At 35.9% G+C, this 26073-nt stretch overlaps 1 protein-coding gene across 1 annotated transcript in view; it reads right to left on the reverse strand.

Moving 5' to 3' along the window:
- LOC118440970 (kin of IRRE-like protein 1) overlaps window positions 1-26073 on the reverse strand; it is a 282991-nt gene that overhangs the window by 160553 nt on the left and 96365 nt on the right. The window contains exon 2 of the mRNA XM_035864751.2: window positions 13614-13743. Coding sequence (XP_035720644.1) covers window positions 13614-13743 — 130 coding nt within the window. The remainder of the gene's footprint in view (window positions 1-13613; window positions 13744-26073) is intronic.

Genomic DNA, 26073 nt, shown 5'->3' on the forward strand with positions numbered 1-26073 from the left:
GTCTAAAATTTGGTAAAACTCTCAAATATCAAATTATAAGAATAAGTACGGATCCCATTGGGAATTGGTTATTTTTTTTATTGTCCATTGTATCTATATGATACTTTTATTGCAATTTATGTTGCTTTTATCCTGAAAACACACGGAAAATTGTATAACTTGCTGTCAGATAAAGCGATAGGAAGGTAAGTTCTTATTTATTTCCGCAAGTTGAATCGATCGATTCCGGACTCTTATCTTCCACGCAAGGTAAACGAGAGTCGAAGGGTTTGCATCGGCTTCCATCGTATCTTACTTTCTCCGTAGAGTTCCTAGAAGCCGTATCTACGGAAGCAGTTTTCCAAGCATCGTAATCGTTTACAGACCGTGAGAGAAACTACGTATTCCTCTTTAAATTTCCGAGTGAATCCAATCCGATGCGTAATGCTAGACGTGTAGCACTTTTAACCGCTTTCCTAAAACCTCCCTCTCTTCTTCTGATTCCGATAAAACTTTTCCACGGCTGTTGCTCGCTGTTTGTAACTCTTGTATCGTCGACATGTCGAAAAGGGGAGAGAAACGAGAGGGTTGAAAGAGGGCACAGAAGGAAGAAATAGAAGAAGGGTGAGAGAGAGAGAGAGAGAGAGAGAGAGAGAGAGGGAGAGTGAGATTACCGAAGTTCACTTTTCTGGAGAAAATAAAGACTACTCGCATGGGAATCGTTCGTTATTAGTTAGCCAGCAATAAGTTTCCTCTTATTGCGGTGCAAACAATGCGTTCATTGCTTCTCGTAGCTTTGTATTAAAAGAAGACTGTTAGCTGGTCTGGATAAAATAGTGAAAGAAAGTTAGAAGGGAAAGAGAAAAAGAGAGAGAAAGATGGAGGAAGATGGAGAAAGAATGAGTGTTGGGACTATCCCAGGACATTTCAGAGTGCTTCAAGCGAGTAATATAGAGGTACTATTTTTAAAGTTAACTATTACCAAGCAACGCAATTTAAATGGAGATAGACGAGGAGACATTTACAGAGGTGGACTTGGCCCTTTTTCAGATGTATCGGCACTGTCAGTGGCATAAAATATTTCTTGTTTATTTTCGAATAACGCATCCCACGTGAATCTTCATCGGAGAAATCGGCCGCGTGGCGGAACATCCTCCCTTGAATACTTTTTTCCTATCTGTCATGTTAGGCCACGTTTCCCGAGCTTTTTTAGGAACGTACTTTCGACGTATGTATGAGAGGTAAAGGGAAAAGCGATTTCCCCTCGTAATGGTATTTCCACCTGTCAACGGTTTAATATCGAAATTTCAAACGTCCTCCAGGCGCGTGGTAGAATTATTATTCGTTGCCGCATGGTATCGAAAATTCGAATTTTCACCGTACAAACGAATCATCGATCGTTCGTCATTAATTTCAATAATCACCTTCGCTATACAATTGCGATATATCATTATCGTAGGTATTATTATTAATTTAATATCGTATGAAGTACTCCGAAAATATAGATTATATTTGTTCTTGTAATACATACATTTGTGGGGAAAAAGCAATGTTCAAGCGCAAATGTAAATTGTAAATCACTTTGAACAAGCGTAACACAATGTTGGAAAGACGCGGATTTGAAATGCTGGATCGCCCGTAATATTAAAATTCACAATAGAGAACCAGGATGGCTAATTAACGGGAGTAAGCCGCGCGAATAAATTATTTCTCTTGATGTTCAATGTACAGAAGAGTTCGCGTACATATATGGACAAGGCCGAGTACACTGCATGAAAGTGCATAACCAAGAATGGAGGTGTAGGCGCACGCGCATGCTCTTGCACAAACGCGACACCAGTTTGTTCGTGACGTACGATACGTCGTTTCCATACGATTTGACGTAGCGGAAGGACGAGTAAGAGATTCACAATCAGGACAATCTCCGCGTGTCGCAGCGTCAACCGGGACACAGAGCGTACGACCGCACTACTGTCAACCTGCGTAATTAATCCACGTTTCAGCGGTGGAGGTAGGTCCGGCAGGAGCCTAAGATTTACCGCAGTCCAATTTTACACCTGTCCATCAGTGGTAGCCTCAACGATACCTTCGTGCAATGAAACTTGCATGCTTAATAATTATCAAAGCAACGAGAACGAGTTGGTGAGTGGGAGAAAACAGATTAACCGTTTAAGCCGACGACCTACTTTCTTTCCCCTACTGTGAAATTGATCGTTAAGACGTTGAATAAAAAAGACACATTTTAATAATACTTAAATGATACGATATTGATTGAAAATTTTTATCAGCTTTGTTCTCATATAAATTTGATAGATATAAAAGGGAGAAAAATTTTTATATTTTCAACTATTTTTAAATACTTCTTTTTTTTATTTTCTTTTATTTTTTTATTTTTTCTTTTTATAAAAGAGGAAATCATATCCCTTAGAATAACATGAGACAAAAATAATTTATGAAGGATTTAAAATCGGCACGAAAATTTTCGAATAAAGACATTTCAAATAAAAGCAGAGCTAAATTCTAAGAGAAAAGCAGGATCGCGAGAGGGTTATAAAGAATGTCCGAGATTCTCGCAACTCACCGCAACACTTACTACGCGAGTGGTAGTAAACCTCGGTCGCGAAGTCTCGCGGATATATTTTTCACTTGCGCCTTACTGTTTTACACGCGTGACTAATGCCGAGCGTAACGTAGGGTCATAATGAAAAACGTCATTTATATATCTTGGCGATATACGTTTATATCCTAGATGTTACATCTTACTTGAAGCTGGAATTTTATGTGTAACGTAGGCGGATACATAGGCGACCGTAGAGTTAACGACTCGCGCCTTCCACTTCTAACGAGCGTGCTCCGTGTAACGAGGGTTACGCAGGTGTTACAGCGAACGATAAAGAGTCTTACGTCGTACCCTCGCTGTGACTCCAACTACCGAAAGTATGACCTTTCGAGAGCTTTTTTCGAGCATCGTACAAGATTTAATACGACGTTTACCACGCTTTTAATGAATTCACATGGAAGTCAATGCGGTACAAGATTATACTCTTTCTATTTCGCGATAGTTCCTTATAGATGATTACTTTAACGATCATAACGTTATTTCTAATGATGGAAAGGTTAGAAAATAAAATGGATCAAAGATAAATTAATTAAAAAAATAATTTAATTCTTCGATTAAATGTATTATGCTTATAAAAATATCCGCAACGAGTTTTGACTGTTCGTACTTATTTTGTTGAATCCAATATTTTTAATCGCGCCAAACGACAGTTCGCTCCGTTATTATGTCGCGAACGGAAATGTTCATAGAATTCATGGTTGGATTTAGAGCCACATTGGTACTACGGCATAACTTTGGATTGGTTTTAACGGTGCGACCGACTACACGAAAAGCACTGTTCCGCGAGCACGTTATAAATCACATAGGTATATTCCCTGCAATTCTACGGTCGCCGTTCTTAATCTCTTTCATTTTCATTTCGAGCTGTCGACAAAGATCTTTAGATCTTACAAGTTTCGTGTTGGCTTGGTCGAGCTTATAAATACGTTTGTCATTTTTCTACAAAGAATTAGTTTCGTCGATAGCGATGCTTAATGTATAGTGATTTCAATGATATAAAATGTACGGGGTATAAGAAAATTAGCTAATAATAAAACGTTCGCTGTACTGTGGAAATATCTCTAGAATTACGAATAATAAACCACCCATTTGTCTTACGTAATAATACTATTCCTTCTTTAGGAATCTTTTCATAGCCATTTTGTCATTTATATTGACCAATAAAGTTATGGTTATTATTACTTTGGGCGTATCTGAACGATATTACAAAAATGATAGTAGAGGATGGATTTTATAAATGGTTAAACGATTGTATATTCGCGATGGTACAAGTCCATAAATTATCGGATACTAATGTAAATACATGGTTTAATATCTATTTATAATCGTATCTTCTTGTATACTATATTCATCCTATATGATATCCGACTGTTTGACGTCGAACATTTCGTTACTATCATGACCTGTATTTCATGATACGGTAAAAATCGTCGCGAGAAGTGTAACCATCCGTTATAAGCAAGCTTCTGCCAGGTTCCGATACTGCATCATCGATCAGAGAGTAGCATCGTGAAATATTTACATATCTGCTCGTACGCGTGAAAAATTTAAATTTGAAGTAACATAATCGATCGCTCGGCCGCTGGTGTCCCGAATTTTACGCTCGATCGAGTTCGCTTTAGAATTTTCATACATTTTCGTTTGGAACTTTTTTTTTTTTATTTTATCGTACCATCATCTGCCGAAACTCGATATCTGATCCGATACACGGCAGCTGTTTTTATTACTGTAACTGTAGCACCTGATGTTATCGCACTCAATCCGCAACTATTGACGCGATGGTACCGTCGCAATAAAATCATCGAAAAATAATGTTGAGAAAAACAAGAGATGTTTAGTGCGACATAACGATTTTATATTAATGCATCTTAATCTTACATGAATTTGTCAATCAACGAATCGTTATTAAATTAATTTCAATGTATATTAGCGGAAAGAAAATGTCCACTTTTTTTTAAACATTCCTATGTACAAAAAAGAATTATTGAATATAAATGAGAAATATTTAATCAGATTTAAAATATAAAAGAATATCATAAAAGTTATGACGATTATATTAAATATAATATGATCCGTAGTTACGTTGAAATAACGAATCTTTATATATCCATAGATTCCAATCCGTGAATATGTTTCCGCATGAAACTGTTCATAGCAATTGCCATTATTATTAGAATAAAGTAGCATGAGAACGTATTCGGTTATGATTTTACAATGACTCAAACGTATCCCTTGTGTCTATTTAACACGAAAAGAGTTAAAGTAGGAAGTGGATGTATCGCGTCGGATGTTCGTTTAACTTGTTTCGGTCTACTATGTGTATTAGAGCGTTCTCCTCATAATTATTTACAGAGTTTGAAAAGGAGTCGAACGACGACGGGACCGAAGAGACAGAGTTTCCGTGGTACTTCGTTGACGGTAACGTACTTGTATATATGCGTGACCAGAGTAGACGCAAACATCCGATAGTGAGCTATGTACAACGAAGAGTAAAACGATGAGTACAACGTTGGCAGTTGGAACACAACTACGAAAGGAGGTCGGTTAAGAGAGAGTGAGAAAGAGAAAGAGAGAGAGAGAGAGAAAGAGAGAGGGAGAGAGGAAGCGAGATGACGGTGGTCGAAGCAAATATTGCGAACGCAACGCACAAAGGTCCTTTTGCGAAATGGAAGAGCCGCGTGGCGGATAGAGTTGGACGTTCATGAAATGCATCGAGGCGGTTACCTTGTGCTTGAGTAGTCGAGCCTGTAGGCCGAATTACGATATCGAGCTGGGAATATATCGTTGCTCCAATAGTACCGCTTTCTACCTACCTATGCACTTTTAAACCAGAGCTATATGACTGACTATGCCATGAAGTTATAGCGAACAACTTTGACTACAAAGCTCTAAAGTAATACTCGAAACTCTCTGAAGCAATGGAAAAATAAACTGTGGCACTCTAGATCGATAAAAATCTCTCTCATTTCTTTTATTCGCTTTGCGAGTCAACGTAACTTAGTTATTATTCGCTCTTTCTCTTTTTCTTTCTATCTCCTCTCTCCCTCTTTCTCTCTCCCTCTCTCTCTCTCTCTCTCTCTCTCTCTGTCTCTCTGATTCTTTTTGTAACACTAGCTAACCGTATGATAAACGATAAGAAGTGTAGGAAAGGATCCTCGAGAGAAGTTAGCGGCAAAGAGTATCTTTCTTTTTTTTTTTTTTTTTTTTCTTTTTTAGTTTCCTTTATAAAGTAACCATCGCAGAATTGCAAACTCGAGTTAAAAGTCGAAAGGGAAAAGTTGAGGTCAGGCGGTGGATCGAAGGAACCTCGAAAGCTTTCGTGCCCAAAGCATAGAAAAGTTCGGCAGAGTGGTGGTCGAAGGTATCATGGGCATTATGTGATCCGAATCTCGGGTATTATTCTATAATCTATTCGAGCGGATGATAGTGTTGGCGATGGCGGTTAGGGGCGGTTGCACGCGGAGCCGTAGCCTCGTTCGGTTTGTGCACGCTATCATCCATGAATAAGCGCCCTTGCTACGTTTCTCTCCTATCTCCACTCTCTTTGCCCTCTCACTTTCTCTCTCTCTCTTTCTCTCTCTCTCTCGCTCTCTCTTTCTCTCTCTCTCTCTCTCTCTTACCCTTTTCCGAACACGTTCTCACTTGCGCGCCTGTACGATCGCAAACGCACACACTGTTTGACCCGGGGGATAGGTATGTCGGTGCACCCTCACCTGTTATACACGCTCAAGCACGCGTTGTTACTCCACCTCCTTTCCTCGTTATCGTTCCTCCTTGATTATGGTTGCACATACCAGCGATGGTGAGAGGGCGAAGTCTCTTCGTTGTTAATGCTTATTTACCGTGTAATGCAAAGGGTATCGTATATGCGAGAGCAAAGGAGCTATGGCTATGAACGTTGAAGGATATCTAAAGGGACAGAAAGAGAAAGAGAGAGAGAGAGAGAGAGAGAGGGAGAGAGTCGATACTAAGCAAAGAGCTCTGAGGGACGGAGGAAGATAGAAATGGAACAGAGCGAAACTACGTTACTGTGATTTATGAGGATTGTAATGAAGACGAGAGAGTGAAATACCTACGTTTCACTACCTGAAACGCATTCGCGGATACTTATTCGTTATACCTTTTGGGCTTTTCTTACTCTTTATCTTTCTTTTTCTTTTTCCTCATCTCCTCTCTCTTAACGAGTGCTATCTACGATTCTAATGATCACGACGATGCGCATACATTAATTTTAGTAAAGGGAAATGATTAATGATCAGTACGTCGACGATGCCAAGAGAGTTCTCGCGTAACGATGCTGGATTTAATATTCCTGCGAATTCATAATATTAACCGATGAAACATTGATTATCAATTTCATTATTATTGTAATGTTTTTTTTTTCCGATTCTAATCTTTGTCTATAAAACGTAGAAAGGAATATAAGAATCCATCTAAAAGTAATAAATCATTTATAAAACAGATTATCCATCCGCAGATAAAATCTTTGAGTACACAAATCCTACAACGAATCCATTTTTGAATAACTATATAGCATATTGTACGTTAATACGTTCGTGTGATAATCTATACGTTATTCATGTATTTTGATAGGGAGTATCAGAGCAGAGAAGTTCCTAGGGTTTCCTAAAGCACCCAACCGGAATAAACAACGTCTCAGTTCGTTCGTTTTCGTTCTCTTTTTAAAGAATTCGTTCGTACAAGTTTCTCTTTCTGCTTTATAGTGCAAATGCCAGTACGTGGGAAGGGATAACGATAGAGACCGTGAATCGAGAATAAAATCGTCGTTGGATACGCGAGAAAAAAAAAAAAGAAAAAGAAAGAGAGAAGCCGTAGAATCTTGTGACCTGTGACCCCGAGGACACGAGCGAGGGGCACGACCCCTGGCCAGTTTCGACCCCACTGTAATCCAGGAACGAATCCCTAAGATACCCACTGCTTCTGGTTTCACTGAAAACACACGGCGCTAGTCGTGCTCGATCCCGACCTATCACGTTTCAAGACTCTTATTACGTATCTATTTACGTACTACATATATACGGTCGGTATTACTACGAATCAAGACGACTTTTTGCAATCATCTTTATACGTTTCTTATTTTTTTTTTTTTTTATTTTTATTTTTATTTTTATTTTTATTTTTTTATTTTTTTGGAACAACCAATATTTTAGCTTATACTAATAAAAAGGGAAACGTATATGTGGCAATATTTATTTTTCAAGTCTTCTCTTTTTTCTTTTTTTTTCTTTTTTCTTTTTCAGTATACCTTTTTGAACTTTTATTTTTGTTTCGTATTATCGTTGGTACATCTATCGAACATTTTTTTGCTTGGAAAAAGTAATCATTTTTCGACGTCCTCGACTGTAATCACTCACATGGAATACGAAAACTCCTCTAGAATATGAATTCGAAAGGACGTAATGTCCAATCGTCGGAATGATTTATCGTGAATGCAATAAGAGAAATATCTGCTTCTAGAAAGAACCGTAGGATTCCTGGACCGTAGAGGGCATTTATCAAATATTACGCGATAGCAGGCGATCCTAGTGTTATGTTTTATGATTTACTTTAAACGGACCATTAGCAGTACAAATAACGAGCTTTACATTTTTCGACATAAAAATGGGCACGATGCTAGAACATGAGTTTAGTAGGATTAATCATAGCTCAACACGAGCATGTTACGTCCAAGTCAAAGATGCTTTATTTACCTGCCCGAGGCAGGTGTTATCGATATCCTTTACATGGCAAGCTATACCCTCCAGCAGGTAAATATAATTTTGTCGACTGTTAACTGATGGTGTCTTGCTCCTATATACTGCTTTATATCATTATAATTATTGTTGGTATATATATATATATATATATATATATTTCTAAAGGAAAATGAATTTATTTATAATATGTAAAATGTTATATATGTTTTCATATAATTCTTTAGCGTCGAATCTTTTCGATAAATTATTCTTTAAATATATAGAATGTATTTTTGTCATGAATAAAAATAGCTTCTTTATATGAAATTATATAAGTAATATAAAAGAAGATGCATTGAAACTGACATATCTGAATAGATCGAATTACATCAAGTAGAAAAATATTGTGTTATATAATGCAAATATATTATTACGATAATAAAGATAAGAGATTAATAAAAAAAAAAGGAAAAAAAAAAAAAGATAGCGTTCCATGGGAATACAACCAAAATCTATTTCAACGAGACAAATATTGACAGCAGTAATAGGAGTAAAGTTAACAAAGATTGATTCAGGATACTTGTAAAGGATGTAAATATTTATTCGTTAATTTGTCGATGGTGTCGGATCATTTTAGTAATGATGAAATTAAAAAAAAAAAGTTGTGAATTACATTCATTTAAATCGTGAACAAATGTGTTAAAGGCGACAAAGGTTGCCGGCCACGTAAATGTTCGATAATCATTGTAGAAAGCGAACCTATACACGTATATAGAATCGTGTATGTAGAGGAGATAGAAGTGTAGCTTCGACGAGAGTACGCAACGTTTGCAGATAGCTACGATGGTGGTGAACGTATCGGTTTACAGGTTGCCGCTCGTGGTCTATGATAGAGGCATAGTTGGCATACCGAGCCTTCCTCGCATGGTATGTTATAATTAGAGCTCCTACGCACGCACGCAACATTGATATGTCCACGACGAGAATCGAAATACTTCCTTAATGAGATGAAACCGATAAACAAAGGGTTAAGTGCTTGGCCGATCTATGAAACACGATGCTCAATCATACTTCCAATTATGTTGAAGCCAATACGAAATATTTGATCGAAATCGATTGCAAAAGTATTCTTTGCATTAGAGCAATCACGATACGAATGAATTTTTCTTCTTATGATTTTTCATTTTTCTGTTTTTTTTCTTTATATATATATATATATATATATATATATATTGATCATTTTCCTCATTTGCGTATATGTATTCTAAAGTTACACGCGTGAAATACAAACGCCATGCGTTCTTCTATTCATGAAGTAATTCCTATGCAAGATCCTTTGCCAGAACGTAAGAGAAGTTTTATTTAAAACTATAGTTAACTTGAAATTCCCAAAGTATCGTTTTATATTTTCCATTTCACTTTTTTCTTTCTTCTCTCTTTCCGTTTCATTGATGCTATCGAATCGATAGAGACTTCGTGGAATGCTCGCTTCGTGCCGCGAGCACACATATGTATATATATATATACGTATATAGAAACGTGTACTGAGATCGTAACGAGAACGATTTATAGTTAGTTGCATCTCGAAACACGGCAGCAGTTGATATCGTTAAAACGAGAGAACATTTCTATTTTGGCAACAATATGCAGCTGTTCCAGATTAAAACGTATTTCATCGGTAGATTCTATGAACGTGCAACGTTTTACTGGCTGTCTCACCCACCATCTCTCTCGATATTAAATTGATTCGATACACGCTAAGACTGTAAATCGCAGAGAACTAAACGCAATACACTTTGACGATCGTCCCGCGTTTTCCGGAGTTCGGACATAACGGCAAATTATTTGGTGAAATGTTAAAAAGTCATATCGCATTGAAAGTAGCAAGGGCTTCGTATTGCTTCAGCGGTTGCGGTGTTCTTTCTAACGTGCTATGAAGTTGCGGTTTCATGTCGGTTTGCGGTGAATTTGCTATGGTTGAATTCGGAACGCATCTTGTCAACGGGAAATTCTTCGAAGAATGAAATTCGCTTTTTAGTCCTCGTTTTTTGTTTCTTTGTTCTATTTTTTTTCTTTCTTTCTTTCTTTCTCCTCCTCCTCTTCTTTTTCTTGTCCTTATATTTTCCTTTTATTTTTCAACAGTAGGACACCCGATGTTTTTTCTTTTTTATATTCCCGTAGCATAGCTGAGTTATTTATCTTTCCCAATGGGACTTACAACACAGGACTTTTCCTTCTCTCTCTTTCTCTTTCTCTCTCTCTCTCTCTCTCTCTCTCTCTCTCTCTCTCTTTTTCCCTCTCTCTCTATTTCCAACCGCCATTATCTTCGCGTCCATTGAACGGAGAATTTTCGTTTTTATCTACATGCTGTAGAGACGTCCTAACCATGGGAGAACGTTCAATCCTGACGTATTATCGAATCGTAGGAAATTTATTCCATAATTATCCATAATTCTCGAGCAGATGTTTTTGTTCAAGGCGTCATAGAAAGTAATAGATGGATGGATTACGAGAAACAGCTGTGTCCAACTTGGTCATTTGGCTCTAGAATTAATCCTTTATTTTCCTCTTAGAGAAATAAATCATTAATAATTGAGATCAGGAGGTGGGAATTTATATAGATGATAAAAATGCATCGTGCATTAAATTTTATGAATCGTTGTAAAAACTTATGCATTTATGGGTTAAACAATCGATGTATATATATATATATCATTTAATAACAATGATATAACGCATTTGTAATTCTTTTTTTTTTGGGATCTAACATTATGATACAAATATTGGAAAGATTGCATTGATTAACGATAAAAGAATGATTTAGATCTCAAAGAAATGAAAAATATGTAAACATGGTTGCTCACATTTAATTAAAATAGACAGGCGAGCGAAATAATTAGTCGGAGTGTTAATTAATTGCTTCTTTTGAGAGAAACGATTACCAAATGAGCGAAAGAGCGAAAAAGCGGTCAATACTTTGTTTGATTCTCTGACGTTGCAATTCTGACGTCTACAATGACACCGATGCTGACGCCGCCTATAAAGGACGAGAAGGAAACAACGGAGAATATCGGGATGGCTATCAATTATCCGCCAATGAAGCTACCTGCAAGAATCTCGGAAACATCAAACTCGTCTCCCCCGTATTCTCCTTCGCTTATCACCGATTGAAATTTATTGACACACTGTAATTACATGCCATGTTGACTGATTGTTCGCTATTGCGATTTTCATTCTTAATTATCAAGCTCTTTTTCTTATTTTCTTTTTATTTCTTCTTTAACACTCAAATCTCTCTCTCTCTCTCTCTCTCTCTCTCTCTCTCTCTCTCTAAGATTCTTTAGCATTTGATTTTCTGTTATTTTTTGTCTTTTGTAGAAATTGCAATATTGGTTTAATAAAATTTTGATTTTCATACTTTAATTAATGATCATTTCGTAGCAACAATTTTTGCTGTTGTAACATTGAAATTTTTGTCAAGAAGTATGGAAAAAGAGTGATGAACAATATCGGAACTTATTCTTTATTCCAAACAAAATATACGTTTTTTCTTTTCTATTTTTATTCAACGGTCCATTTCTATCACAACTTCCGATTTTATAAATTATTAAAAACGGAAAATTATACAAGCAATAAATTTGGACAATTTTTTGCAACGCATCAACGATAAAAATATTTCGGGCTATGTGCTTTCATTTAAAAAATCGTTACGTCCAATTATAGCGCTACCATTTTTCTCTCGTTGATGCTCGAAAAATTAAAATCTGATGATTTATAAACTACATGATAAAATTAAATTTTTTATATCCTTTATATCCTTTTTTCGTAGAAAATGAAAATGATTTCAATACATATTATAAATATGCACATTTATAATTTAGATAAAATATCTTTTAAATATTGTAAAAATGTTCAAAATTAACTCACGATATTTTTAGAGGGGAAATGTGGAAAAAAGCATAGAATATTCCTATTAATGTCAAACAAAAATATATTAATATAAAAGAGAATGTAATTAAAAAGCAACTCGATTGGTCTATTGGCTCCATTTGCTTCGACGACTTCGAGTACACATAAAATACTTTCACAGAAATCGATATATTTATTGGTAAGTAGCATGGATGACTATTTAACGCAATGGTCGCAGGATTTCTTTGATGTAGTTTCTTTTTTGTTTTTTCCATTGGTTCATTTAATACCAAGTATAAAAGAAAATTCACAGTGGTTTTTTAAGCAGAAAAAAAATGAAAAGAATTATAATCGTGAGAGGGAAAGAAAATGCATTTACTTGCATATATACGTTTGAACGTCGAAATGAACTAAAAGATTATCCTTTCTTCGTTGAAATTATCTTAAATAAATTTTTCATCTACATTGAGAGATCATAAAAAACATCGAAGATTATTCCTTAATCATACAATCGTCACATATTTTTTTGAGCAAAAATTTAAAAAGAGCGAGTAAAGTACAACGAGTATGCATTTAATTTTTTTTATTATCATAAAATGATGATGGAATGTATGGATATAATTTTGAAATAATTAATTCATAAACGATTACTTGCCGAAGCATAAAATATTTGTTACATTTCATAATAGATATTTATTGACGTAATTAATAGATTCTAAATGCTTGATCGGATGATATAGATAATAAGAATATCAAAATTTGAATTGAATTTAGAAGAACAAGAGACAGAGAACGATAAAAAAAAAGAATTATTTTATAAACGTAAAAGCGTAATGTCCTTTGGAATGCAAGAAGGAATTTCAGTCGAAAGCATTAAAAGCAATGTAGGGATGTACGGTGACGTACGTTTAATAACGGCACGATGGCACCATATACTCTCCTATCATGATGCACTAGTGATGTAACATGCTTTAGAAAATCTTGGGCAAGGCACAGGAGAAGAGGGTAGTTTATTGCATATTAGTCGGAGAACCGTAGATTCCTGAAGCACTCGACATTTTTCGCAGTCACCATGAGAGCAGAAAAGCTTCACGAATGAGTTTGTCGGAAATTGTCGACCTTCGGTAAAATTTTCACTTTGGCTTGTCGACTAACCCTATTATATGCAGATTTCTTCGTGCGGAAATAAATAGAACGGATGTAGAAATCAATTGACGATATATTATAAAATAATTAAGGATTACAAACGAAATAGAAGAGTATTTGATTTTATTAAATTTGGACGGAACATCCGATTCATTTGATAACTTTCTATCCTCGATAGAAAAAAGATATTTTCCTTTAAAATCGTTCGAATTTAATTTGTTTTATTTTATAGATATATACAATAGCATAATTGGAATACTTACGTATAGAGTGGCACACCAGCTTCGTCTTTAAACCAGAAAACCATGTGTAAGGTGTCCTCTCCCGGAGGAGTAATATCGCATGGTAATTCCGCTGGTTTTCCTTCCACAACACTGATGTTGACCAATGGAACTGTGAAAACAAATATTTCGTTTACGGGATATAACGATAGAATGTATAAATAAGTTATGGTAGATGTTTAGGTAGAAGTCGAAAATATGGACATATTTTAAACCTAAGCGAGCCATAAAAGTCTTAACAATATATGTATAACGTTAGTCGAGGCAATCGTACGTAAGGACATATATAGCGAGGAAGAAAAAGGAAGGAAGGGAGAGAGAAAGGATGAAAGGAGGAATAGATAGAAGGAGGAAGCGTAAGCTCGGGAGTCAATTTCCTGAATTCGGTAGTCTGCGAAGCTTATACAAGAGTAACCCGGATTTCCTGCGGACGCTTGCTGTGCGTCCTTCGATTTCAGAAATCCAGGCATTCCGATGCGTCTGCAATTCAATGAGGATCGCCACGGCGGATATGTAAAACGCAAACCGCTTGGGTTACGATAGGATTAAGAGGAGCAGCTTATGAAATTTCATTTCCACAAGAGAATCGAAAGAAGAGAGGAAGAAGAGGAAGAGAAGGAGGATTACCATGAAACCGTTTGAAACGCAAGGATGTTACCGTAAAACCATGCAGCGTTGGACCGGGCGCAGTGCGACGTAGATCGCGAAAGAGACGCCTGTAGTAGAGAAAGTAGAGGTTGTGGAGGAGGAAAAAGAAGTACAGCTCGGTATGGTCAAGAGGCAAGCGGAAACCTCGAGGGTCAGATAGTACGAGAAGGCCAATTCCTTCGTAAATTCCGGTAGGCTATTCCCGAGAAACGAGTTTCCATTCGATTTGGTCGACTGCCTTCGTTTTCCTTCTTTGGTGGATGGACGAAACAAGCAGCAAAGATACGGACATCCGAGCAATGTTGTCCATCCGAGTACTTCGGACTTTTTCTTGTCGATCGATTTAAAAGAATGAGCCAGTGTCCACCTGATCGAAATCGATTTGTTACACAGCCCGATTCTCTTTTCCCTTGGCCAACGAGAAAACGACAATGTAGGTAAAAATGTCCAAGTAATAGACCAACATATATTGCAAAGCGAAAAATGTTATAATCCATTGTTTCTTCCTTTCATTCTTAGATATTAACTTTTGAGATACAATCAACGATTATCCCCAAGATGATCGTCAAACGCGAAGATTTACAAATTCAGCCAATTTAGGGCAAATATGTATACAACAATGAGTTTACTTATTTATATTCAACAGATAGGTTGGCCAAGAGGGAAGCCGCGATAGGGCCATATATTAGCCACGAATAGCATGCGAACGTGTAGTTTAAATACCAGAGGAGCCTTGAAAGCCGTTTCGATTAATGGAATTCCGCAACATGTCCGCAATTAACCCTCAAAGACCCGAGGCGTTGGGTGAAATGTCCAGCGCGCTAATGGTGAACGAGCCTCGTGTTGCATCCGAAACACATTTAATGAATTCATTATCGATCGAAATCAGCGGCCAACGAGAGGCGAACGTACGAGAGTATAGTCAGCTGCTCAAAACGTTGGACAAAGATCCAACGTATGAAAATTGCAAATTATCGACGGTGCAATGCCACGAACGAACAGCACCGACGTCGAAGTACGACAAACATGATATGAGTGAATTTACGATGAATGAAATAAATTCTTGGGGAACAAAATATAATGTATTAGCCATTGACGAAAAACGATTGATGGAAGCGGATATATCACGAGTTCGTGATATTATTTTTCATTTTCAAGCCTTCAAATATTAAATTTTATGGTTTTACCGGTGAGGCAAAAATATACGTGATGCATTACATCATTCCTTATATAGGATGTAGAGTGTATTCACACATGTTTACACAATACATAAAACACTTCGATGTTAACCAAAAGACTCTTTGCATCTATATGTAATCTTTATTCTCAGTCTACGCTTACACTCTAATGCAGCATTTCTTTTAAATCAAATAATTTCAATTACTTCACTTATTCGCCCGCACACATATATCATATCATATCTCATCACACACACACACACACACATATATTTTACGATATATTACAATTATTACATAACGATGCATGGAGATTTTCGTCACTTGGCTTGATATATCTGATAGTGGCAAAAAAGGCAAGATCATTTTGTACTTTCTGACCGACGTAGGAATATTCTGTTGAATTTAATCATATTGCCGTTATATTTAGTATGACGAAAACCACTTGAACTATAACGACAAGGTAAGCTTTTTACGAATAAAAATATGCTTATGAAAGCCATTTCCCTTTTGGGAATTAGCTTAGCTTTGTATATTTCAACTTGTGTTTTGCAGTTGACAACACGTACAATATTCATTTTTTAGAGGATTCACGAAAAAGTTAAAAATTTATTTCGAAAGTAATTAGCTTAAAGAGAGGAAGCTAGAACAAAGTTTCACGACTGTCACTATAAATATGTCATATCGACGTTCGTAACTATGAATACAATTTACGCGATGTATCCCCAAACTTTATCGCAAAATGGAACCAATTACCTGCATAATTTCGCAAGAATGCTGTAACGAAAATCGATAATCGAAAATGATCTACAGTCTAGTTGTTTGTTGAGCTCTCGTATATTTATAACGTTCCTGAAAGCATTCACGATACGAGCTCTACGCGTACGGTGCATTGTAATTAACGATGAACAAGCGAAGGTTTCTCATTGCATAAGTCATAGGAATATATTGTCTTTGATTTTAAATGAACGTACTTTCTAACGAAATTTTAATTAAAGTTCGTCTATATCGATAATCAAATATACTTTTAATAATTGCACATTTCCAAAGTAAATTGATTGAAAATTAAAAATAAAAAAGAATTTGTAACGTTTATAAGAGAAAGACATTTTGGTTTAACGATACTCTTAATTTTGGAAATAACTTTCGCTAATGTTTACGGAGCTATACGCAAAACGAAGATCGATAATGATAGTTCTCGAAATTGTATTCGGATATCGATATCGAACACGACGGATGACGAATGCAATGGAAACGCTCGGTCTTATCGCATTAAATGCACGACAAGCGTGTAACCATAATTCATATATCATGTGTACGAAATACTCGATTAGAACATCGTAGTAATTGTAAATCCAACGAGAGAGAAGGATAGACTTCCCTAGTATTAATTTTCTTTATTATCGAACGACATCCATTAAGTACTTGAAAGCATTGCTTCAATGGAAAAGGTTAACGATAGAAATGAAATGATACAAGAATGTAAACAAAAAGTATACGGCTTGTTTTCCTTCAACTTTCGTGTTTTAAAAATTGAATAAAAGTTTTGACAAAAATGAAATAAAATAAAGAAATAGAAAAGTAAATGGTTTAAACGAATGAGAAAAAAAAAGAAAAAGAAGAATAAATGTCAAAGTTTGTTAAATCCGATACGGATTTTTCCCAAGAGTCACAGAGTATACACTAAACCGATTCGAAAGTTCTTTCTAAGGTGGGTTACGGAAAGTGACACAACACGAGGCTTCCACGTTTACGTTATCGATGTACGATACACATATGATATCTATATATATGAACGAGTGAACTTAGTATATCTCTCATTTCATAAATCTTGTATCCACAAAGGTGCAGATTGATCGTAAGCATGTAATCGATATCGTGATTATGCTTGAATCAGTTACGTATGAATATGGATGTTACGTTAGATCATCCCAAGTGCCAACGCAATTAAGCTAGCGTTGGTACTTGCAGAAGTCAATTCGATAACTACGTTAGCGTGCGTTATCGTGTAGTTCCGATTATCGTCGAAGCTATAGGAAAGGAGGACTTACGGGAGAAATTACATTGGGCGAGGATATACGACGGATATAATTTATAGTTCCGCTACCATTAAACTGTACTACGTAACGCTATTAGGGGAATCTATGTACGTGTACCATTGGTACGAGGGAAAAGAATACAAAATAAATGTACGATAACGTAGACGATTGATATATGTTGATGACTGATATTGTACTATTGGGAATAAAAGTGTAAACTAAAAGGAAAATGATAGATATATATTTAAAGTATCGCTTAAGATTTTATCTATGACACGTATTAAATGCGAAATAAAAATTTATTTTATAAAAAGAATTTATTCCTTTTTCGTTCTGACGTAAATACGATACCAAATAAAATTTCTTTAACTATTTCATATTATATATCAGATTTGTATTAAGTGTATAATAAATAATAAAAAGTAAGGAAAAATTCAAATTCAAATAAAGGACAAATTATTTTATTAGAAACGTCTTTAGTATTCATAAATTCCCATTTAAATTTATTATTGGGATACTTTAAATAAGTACTGTCGATCGAAATTTCACTTTTGGCGAATTCAATGATACAGCTTTTTTAGTATCGAACGAAGCAATCAAAATTCTATTTTTTTTGTTCTCTTTCTCTTTTCTTCCCTTCACTATTATATATTGTTCGTTCTGCGAGACTAGAAGAGAAAGTCTTTTCACGATGACGAGACGAACGAAACAGTTTCATTTTAATCAAGCAGTCGATCCGACGATTAAAATACGTTGCCGTAATCGTACCTGGTGTGAATTAACTCGAAGCAAGAGACCAGTAGATGCGCACTATTACGGTCACAGCCGGTACGCTCGGATGGACTCGCGAATAGCACGGTTCGAAAGACAGAGGAAGAGAGAGAGATAGAGAGAGGGAGAGAGAGAGAGTGAATTGAGATGAGGGAAGGAGAGAGGTGCAGGGATAGTAGGTCCGTTATTTAGGGGTAGTTAAGTGTCCCGAGCAGCCCCTGCCACCCTCGAGCGTTTCTACGGTGCAAGTCTCTTCAACTTGGCAAACCGTTTGCTTGCACCCAGCGTATCAGCCTGGCTATTGTCTGCCGCCATTGTACCACACCCCTTTCATGCCCCTACCTTCTACCTCTTCTTCCCTTCCCTTCGCCGCTGCCGTGTTAAGTGACATGGTACCACCTCGCAATAGCACGAATTAGAAGCCACGTTAATCAGATCCTTAATTTTCTCGACGTCTCAATGTGGAATAGGAAACACCGACAATGCTGCCAACGTGAGAACACAAGTGATCTCATTGTATTAGCCTTTGTCCCTTAAATTTCGATTATTCTTTTAGATGTTCGATCCTTTTTTCCTCCCTTCTTTTATTCAATCAAAATTCACATTCGTTCTATTAAATAAACATTAAATAAAAATTTTAGTTTTATTATACGTTACGATTACAATTAACGATTTTCTCTCTTTAAATCTTTTCTTCTCGTTACGTTGAAAAAAATATATATACGATGCGCATCGGTTGTTACATTATTTCGTAAAATTTGATGTATTGCCCGTTATCATCTATTGCTTTCTCCGATAAAGTACATAAACGTGTCATTTGTCTTTAAAAAGAAAAGCTTTCTCACGGCGAACAATAAAGTTGCAATTTCTTTCTTTTAGATTCTGGTTTGGTGCTGTTATTCCACGAAGCCGAAGAACGAGCGTGAACCATTTTTAAATACAACACGTGGACCGTTTTAGAAATGATGAGGCGGCAGTAAAAGGGAAAGAGAGAGAGAGAAAGAGCAAGATGGCAGGAAACGCCAGGCAGTTCATAAAGTCTACACTGAGACAGTCTTTGTCTTTGAATTTGTGGTAGATTTAGTGAAACCAACCATAGCGTCATCCACGTTTGGAACTTTACTGGTAGAGAAAGTGAAAAGGGAGAGAAGGTCCAAAAATACCAAATCGGACGCTTTATTGCGTATTTACATATCCTTGCGAATCCTTACGACGTTTCATAAAATTCAACGTCTTTACGAGGGTCGAAAGGTTGGGAGTAGTCGCATTGCCGAAGGCTTTTTCGTCTTTGAATTATTTCGCGATAAGAATTTTTCCCTTTACAAAGCATGGTTTCTACTTTTTACGATTCGAGTCCTCAACGTTCTCCCATTCGTTTTTATTTTTTGCATTGAAATGAGAAACCAGATTTGTGTGTAATGAAAAACAATTTGGTAGCTTGCCGATGAAAATCAGTAATGTCTCGGCAGTACGAATAAAAATACCGATGGTATCATTACATGTTACATTTTGTTTCTTTAAAGATACTATATTTCTATTAAAAAATCTAAAGAAAATACATAGAAGAAATATTAGAAATTAACATCGAAGGGTCATACTTTTGTCGTCATAAATCATTCGTTAAATATAATGAATGAGATATCTCTTTATAAATGTCTTTTTTTTATCAATACATATAAACACATGTTTCAGCTTGTCTATTAAATTTCTATTTCAGAATTGTTCAAAAGTGCATTCGAGTTTTGTTCTTTGAAGGTGCAATTGTTTTCTTTATTCTTAATCGATACATCATCTATGTAAAACAGATTACCTCGGAAGTTCATAAAGTAAAACATGTTTTATTTATGTTGATAAACTTCACACTGGAAGTCAATAGTCCATAATGAAAGTCTATATTGTCAATGAAATACTTTAAAGGATGGAGAGAAAAGAGGTTAGAAGAGAATATATCAAAATTAAAAAAAAAAAAAAAAAAGGAACATGTGGCGGCCTTTCAACCTTTACAACTTCTAAAGTCGAACTACGGGAAATTAATTAAGACGTTTACGAGTACGCCCATGGAAACTGTTTCGAGAGTAGCAGGAAAAGATAAAAAAGAAGATAAAGAGGGTTAGCCTCGTAAAATTCGACGAAAAAGTGGATTAACTGAAGTTTCTTCTATACTCGTTTAGGACGAGATCGAAAAAGTCGTGGGATGAAAAATAATAAAGATAGAATGACTGTTGCGATCAAGCTTCGGACGAGACCACGGGGCTATTTAGGATTCGATGGTCCATCTTACGATGGCCGGCAGATATCCTTGATGACTAGGTAGGGTCGGAAAGTCAAACTATAAAATTCTATCCGATTGGTGATCGAGAAGGAAATAATAAATCAAATCGACTCTGATACATAGGCATTGTCATAAAAAAGGAACATACTATTAAGCGATCGATATGATAATAAAATTTCGATTGTGTTCTCTAATGATTGAACTTTTTGAAATTGATAAGTCGATTAACGCGAATTTGGTTCAACGTTTAATTACGAAGGAAAGACAAGGAAAATAGACGATATCGGAAGAGCTAGAGTTAAAGAGAAAGTAGATATATATTTTGCGGCTAAGAAAATGAATCCATAATGCATCTAATAAGAAACTACGTGGCAACGGAGCCGATGGAACTAAGAACTTCGGACAGTTTCTGGAGAATGAAAGGAAACGGGAGTGCAAAAGTTGATAGGATTGAACGCGAAGAAAAAATAGAATGGAAAAAGCAACATCGCTGCAACGCTAGTATGATAGAATTCGTAAAGCGAATGTTATAAATTTTATGAGTTTAAAAAGTAATCACGATAAGTTTGATTCTACCTTTCCTCGAGTTAGGACTTTTCAAAGCAAACGTACAAGCATATCGTATCTCATGGGTTTCGATTCGTTGAAGGTTACTTTTAATATTTAATAGTGAACGTAAGAAGAAAAAAAAGGAAAAACCACTAAGTACATAAAGGTTAATATGAAAGAAAAATCTTCGGACCGATCAGCAAAACTTTATAACGTAGTAAATAAAAAAAATATTAAGAGTTTGGTGGTAAAAAAATAAAAGAGGATAAAGTCGTTGGTAAATTATTTATCGATTCGTAAAAAATATAAAGAGCAATGAAAGAAAAGAGAAAATATTGTAGATATGTATCGTAGTGGTCGCTCGTCTTCATCGCAAGGGAGTCATAGTTCGCTGGAAAGCAGGCTAATTGAGAGGTTACTCCCTAGAGAACAGAACGAATCGCTTAGCTATCCCACTTCCGACGTCTCCGCTTCTAGAAGGCGTAAGACATTGCATGGGCATCCCTTTGCATGGTCCCCAATGACGGACAACGTCGACTCGTTCGTTTAAAGCGTAACGACGTCGGACCGGAATTATTAATAGAGCTTTAGCCCTCTGGGCATCCATTGTTGTCGGAGCTTCGGTTTCTCTCCGAAGTTCCTTCTTGGAGTTCTGGGCGATGACTGCCGATGTCGATGATAGGAAACGTTCGCATGAGAAACGATGAGAGAATTTGAAGGGAAGAAAGGAGCAAAGTAATCACAGCGAAACTGGGACAGAGAGGCGAATGAATTCGAGAGAGATCTGTCGATCGTCGATGCCTCTATAATATCAACAATGAGCACACTCTAAGAGCGCTGGCGCCGGAAAATTAAAGCGCTTTCTTTGCTTCGAAATAAAAAAAAAATATATATATATATATTTTTTTTTTTTCCGTGGCACTCATAAGTATATTGTGAACTCTTTAAATATATGAATATCTCGCATAATCGTATATTTAAAGGTAGCCATCATAAGAAACCAATAGTGTCTCGATGGTGCCGCGAGTTATGCAAGACGATCGTTTCTCTAGGAGAGGAGAGGCCGAGGGTAACAAGAGAGGCTGGTTAACAGGACGCGTTGTGACACTGAATTACGAGCAACGGAAGGTAGGACGTCGCCACTTCCGCCTGTAATACAGTTTGTGCAACAATGGTACTCACAATAGCCCAAAGGGCGGCAGCTAACGTCGGCCTCTCTTCGGAGACGTTGCCCTTTGACCGGTTAGGATCAAAGCTACTGTTCCTTCTCGAACATAATTCCCTTCGCGTTTTTTCCCTCCGTATATAAAATTTCATCCACGTTTCTATAATCTATTTATTATTATTCGATCTTATTTTCTATTTCAATTACTTTAAGAGAATTTTTCAAAATCTTCAAAAGGAGAGAGAAGAAAATACATTTTGCGATTTTACCTCGTTACTGCTTTTGAATCGGAGATCGAAGACGAAATAAATAGAGAAATTTGATCTCGTTAATATCCGAAAATACTTTTGGTGCAATCAAATGGTCGCTTTACTCTTAATCGTGCAACGAAAGGAAACGGAAGTTTAGAAAAGTTCTTTTTTTTTTTTTTTTTCTTTTAAAGTCATACGAAAGAAATTTATGGGAAAGGAATGATGGCAGCGAACTTTTTTATTCCCTTTACAAAAGTACGCATAGAACTTGTCGCGAGATCAATGCTATGCAAAATAAACACGAATGACAGCGTGAAATTGAATTAATCCTGAATCAAGAAATGACATAGAGGGCAAGGAAGATGAAAGAGTGTACAAAAGAAAGAGTTAGCGATATCGCTCTAAGAAGAAGGAAAAGAAAAGAGGAGCTTTGTTGGAAAACTTTAAATAATGTTTGTAAACTTCGTGCAAAGTAATTCGCGTAAGAAAAGCGGCTTCGTGATCTGTAGTAATGAACAAATCGAGTTTACGTCAACTTGACGATATTTCCTAATATAATAACACAATTTCTACAGCGATTATACGGCAACAAACAACAAAAATACATTTTATTCGTTTCGTTATTGATTACGGTGACAAATAAATGGGCTGTTCTTTTGAATTGTGCCAAACAGGTAATACATTTTTTAGTCAAATTCATTTCCCACGTATATAGGTGTACAATCTGTTTGATTTCCAATTGTTTTCAACTATTCCACGGAAAAACGAATTCCGTTATTATTTATTTTACAAATATATTGTAATGGTATTATTTTACATATATTAAGTGATCATATATATTACATACCAATATAAATGGAAAAATCAGAGAGGAAACAATGCAGGAATTATTTAGAGATAATCCGTTTATTTTGCTTTATCATTCTGTTTTCATATTCCAGCTGATTTTTGTTGTCATTCGGATCAGGATTGTCCATGATGGTGTTTACACGACGTTCGTTTGTGACTAATTCATATATTGTTGAATATTTCGATGACAAAATTTTATCACATTGTTTAACTTTAATAAGTATCGTTAAAATAATACATATATAAATATTCGAAAGATTATATCGAACACCTCGATGAGCTATAACTAAATACGTTATAAATTATTCAATATGAGAAATGCTAGTTGCGTAAGTTTGAAAATGTAGAAATGTAATATTTCGACGAGAGCGAGAACTTTTTGCGACGTAATCGTATTTCTTATAGAATTTCAAATAGACATTCGTGACTACTAAAATGAATGTAATTAATGGATCATTGAATCACTAGGAGCTATGTTCCATGGCCATGGATGTATTGGTATTTGCTTGTCACACCAGTCAGTAGTGTCACGTAACTAGTAAATGTTCGGTCTGTGCCGAACGAGATAGGTTCGCGCGTACTCGGGTCTATCATCAACGAAGTACTTTCATCTTTACCCATACCACATGACTAGTGTGCAGATATTATCGATTTTAATCCTATATCCAACGAATAACACTCGTTGACTTTTATCATATTTCGGATCTACTTTGATTGTTTTCGAACAGATATTAAAGAGATTTTATAAAAACAATTATGAAACTCGTTTATAATTGTATTATTTTTCTCGTACCGATATCTCTTTCATTTTTACATTTAATAAACTGCTTTCGTGCTTAGAAAACATATGGATAGTATAAAAGTTCTAAAAACAAGCGGTAAAAGGATGGGTATAGAAAAAACCGACAAAATATCGAAACGAAGTTGAGGATACGCGTCATAGCACGAACCGTCGGCTTCCGCTTTTTGTGAAAAATAAGTGAAAAAAAGTATCAAATTCAATCAACGCGCGAGATCAATCGAGTTCATCGAGCAGTTGAATCGTTGAAAAGTTTTATTCCAGTATTATGGTCGAGTGATAACAGTCAAATCGCGTTAACTTGACTTGCCGCTCGATATCGCGATACTTTTTGACGAGGAATTCGCTTTTACCATTTTGGCACGTACTACCGAGTTGTTCGCATATGCGTAACGAAATTTTAAAAGACACTGAAGTGAATCAATGAAGTGATCATTTTTTTTTTTTTTTTTATAGCAAGATATGTAGGAAGAACGGAAAATGAAATCAAGTGAACGATCGATGATTTAAGTCTTGAAAAAGTTTTGTTTAATGATTTTCTTTGAAATCCTTACGAGGAAATTTTATTTATTATTATTTCGATTTGTTCATTAGCGAGATAAGAAAACTTTAATGGTTCCTTTCTTATTCTCTATTGCGTCATTTAAATTATCTCGCATAAAGGAAATATTACCTATATTGGCATTAATAGTATTCAGATACTATTGGTAACTTTACACCTCCATGGTATTGTATGGTACATATGTAAACGGCAATGTTTGATCTCGTATTCTAGAAACGTCCATAAACCATATTAATTACAATAGTGAATAATTGACTATCCAACGTTTTCGAATAATTAATTCCATCGACGAAGATAATGTCACGATTCGTTTCGTAGATAAGAATTTGTCACTGACGAGTGGACATCTCTCGTACGGCTCTCGTATGTCCAATATTCGTTACCAATATGCATATCAACGTATCATACGTGTATCTACATTCTATGTATTCATTAGATCCGAATATCTCCACTGAAAAATCGCTCATTGGAATAGTCGATTCAAGTACTTTCTCGGAAAAAAATTTCCACGATCGAGAGGAGCTCTTATCGATCGATTAATGGATCGATACGTACATATCATCGACAAGCAACCTGTCATTAACACCTATCCATATGTCATAGGTATTTTGAACATAGATACAGCGTATAACATTTGAGATTATTGAACAGTATTATATTGAATGTAGAACATTAATTTTTTAATATCCTTACGGAATTGTGATCGTTCATTTATCGCGTTTATTTTTGTGTAGATAGTACAACTTGATGTAAGAAACGAAATAAAATATTTTATTCCAGTTCTATGGGCCTTCGGGCTTTACTATACACATAGTAGATATCTCGTTCGTTCGACGTATACATTATTCGATAGCTCGGAGGCTTTCAATAGCTAACGCTGCATTCTCTTGATATTACTAATACCATCACTGTATCAGTCGACAATGATGCCAAATACACACGCAAACGTATCGTCGAAACTAGTAATGTTAATCTACATCGTATCATTTTCAATTGACAATTCATTGTAATTGTTTGCTTATTCGTTTACGAAGAAATACTAATATCTAGCTTTCTCTCTCTTTATTACTTTCAAGTTAGTAATATATCAAAAGCCACAAACCGTTCTCTTAATCTTACGTTCTTTAAATAACCAACAGGCACGTCTTCGCGATCTCCTTAGGAATGTATTCTTCGAGTCAGCGTCATTTTCGAAAACAGTTCCTTGCGTTTCTTCAGCTAGATACAGTCGACGTAAAGACAGAGAGAGAATGAGAGAGAGAGAAAGAGAGAACGAGAGAGAGAGAGAGAGAGAGAGAGAGAGAGAGAGAGAGAGAGAGAGAAATGCATTTCGTACGCGCGCGTTGCATATAGAATGTA

The sequence above is a fragment of the Vespa mandarinia genome, chromosome 6 (assembly GCF_050613455.1).
Source record: "Vespa mandarinia isolate Hongniang chromosome 6, ASM5061345v1, whole genome shotgun sequence".
Taxonomy (NCBI): Eukaryota; Metazoa; Arthropoda; class Insecta; order Hymenoptera; family Vespidae; genus Vespa; species Vespa mandarinia.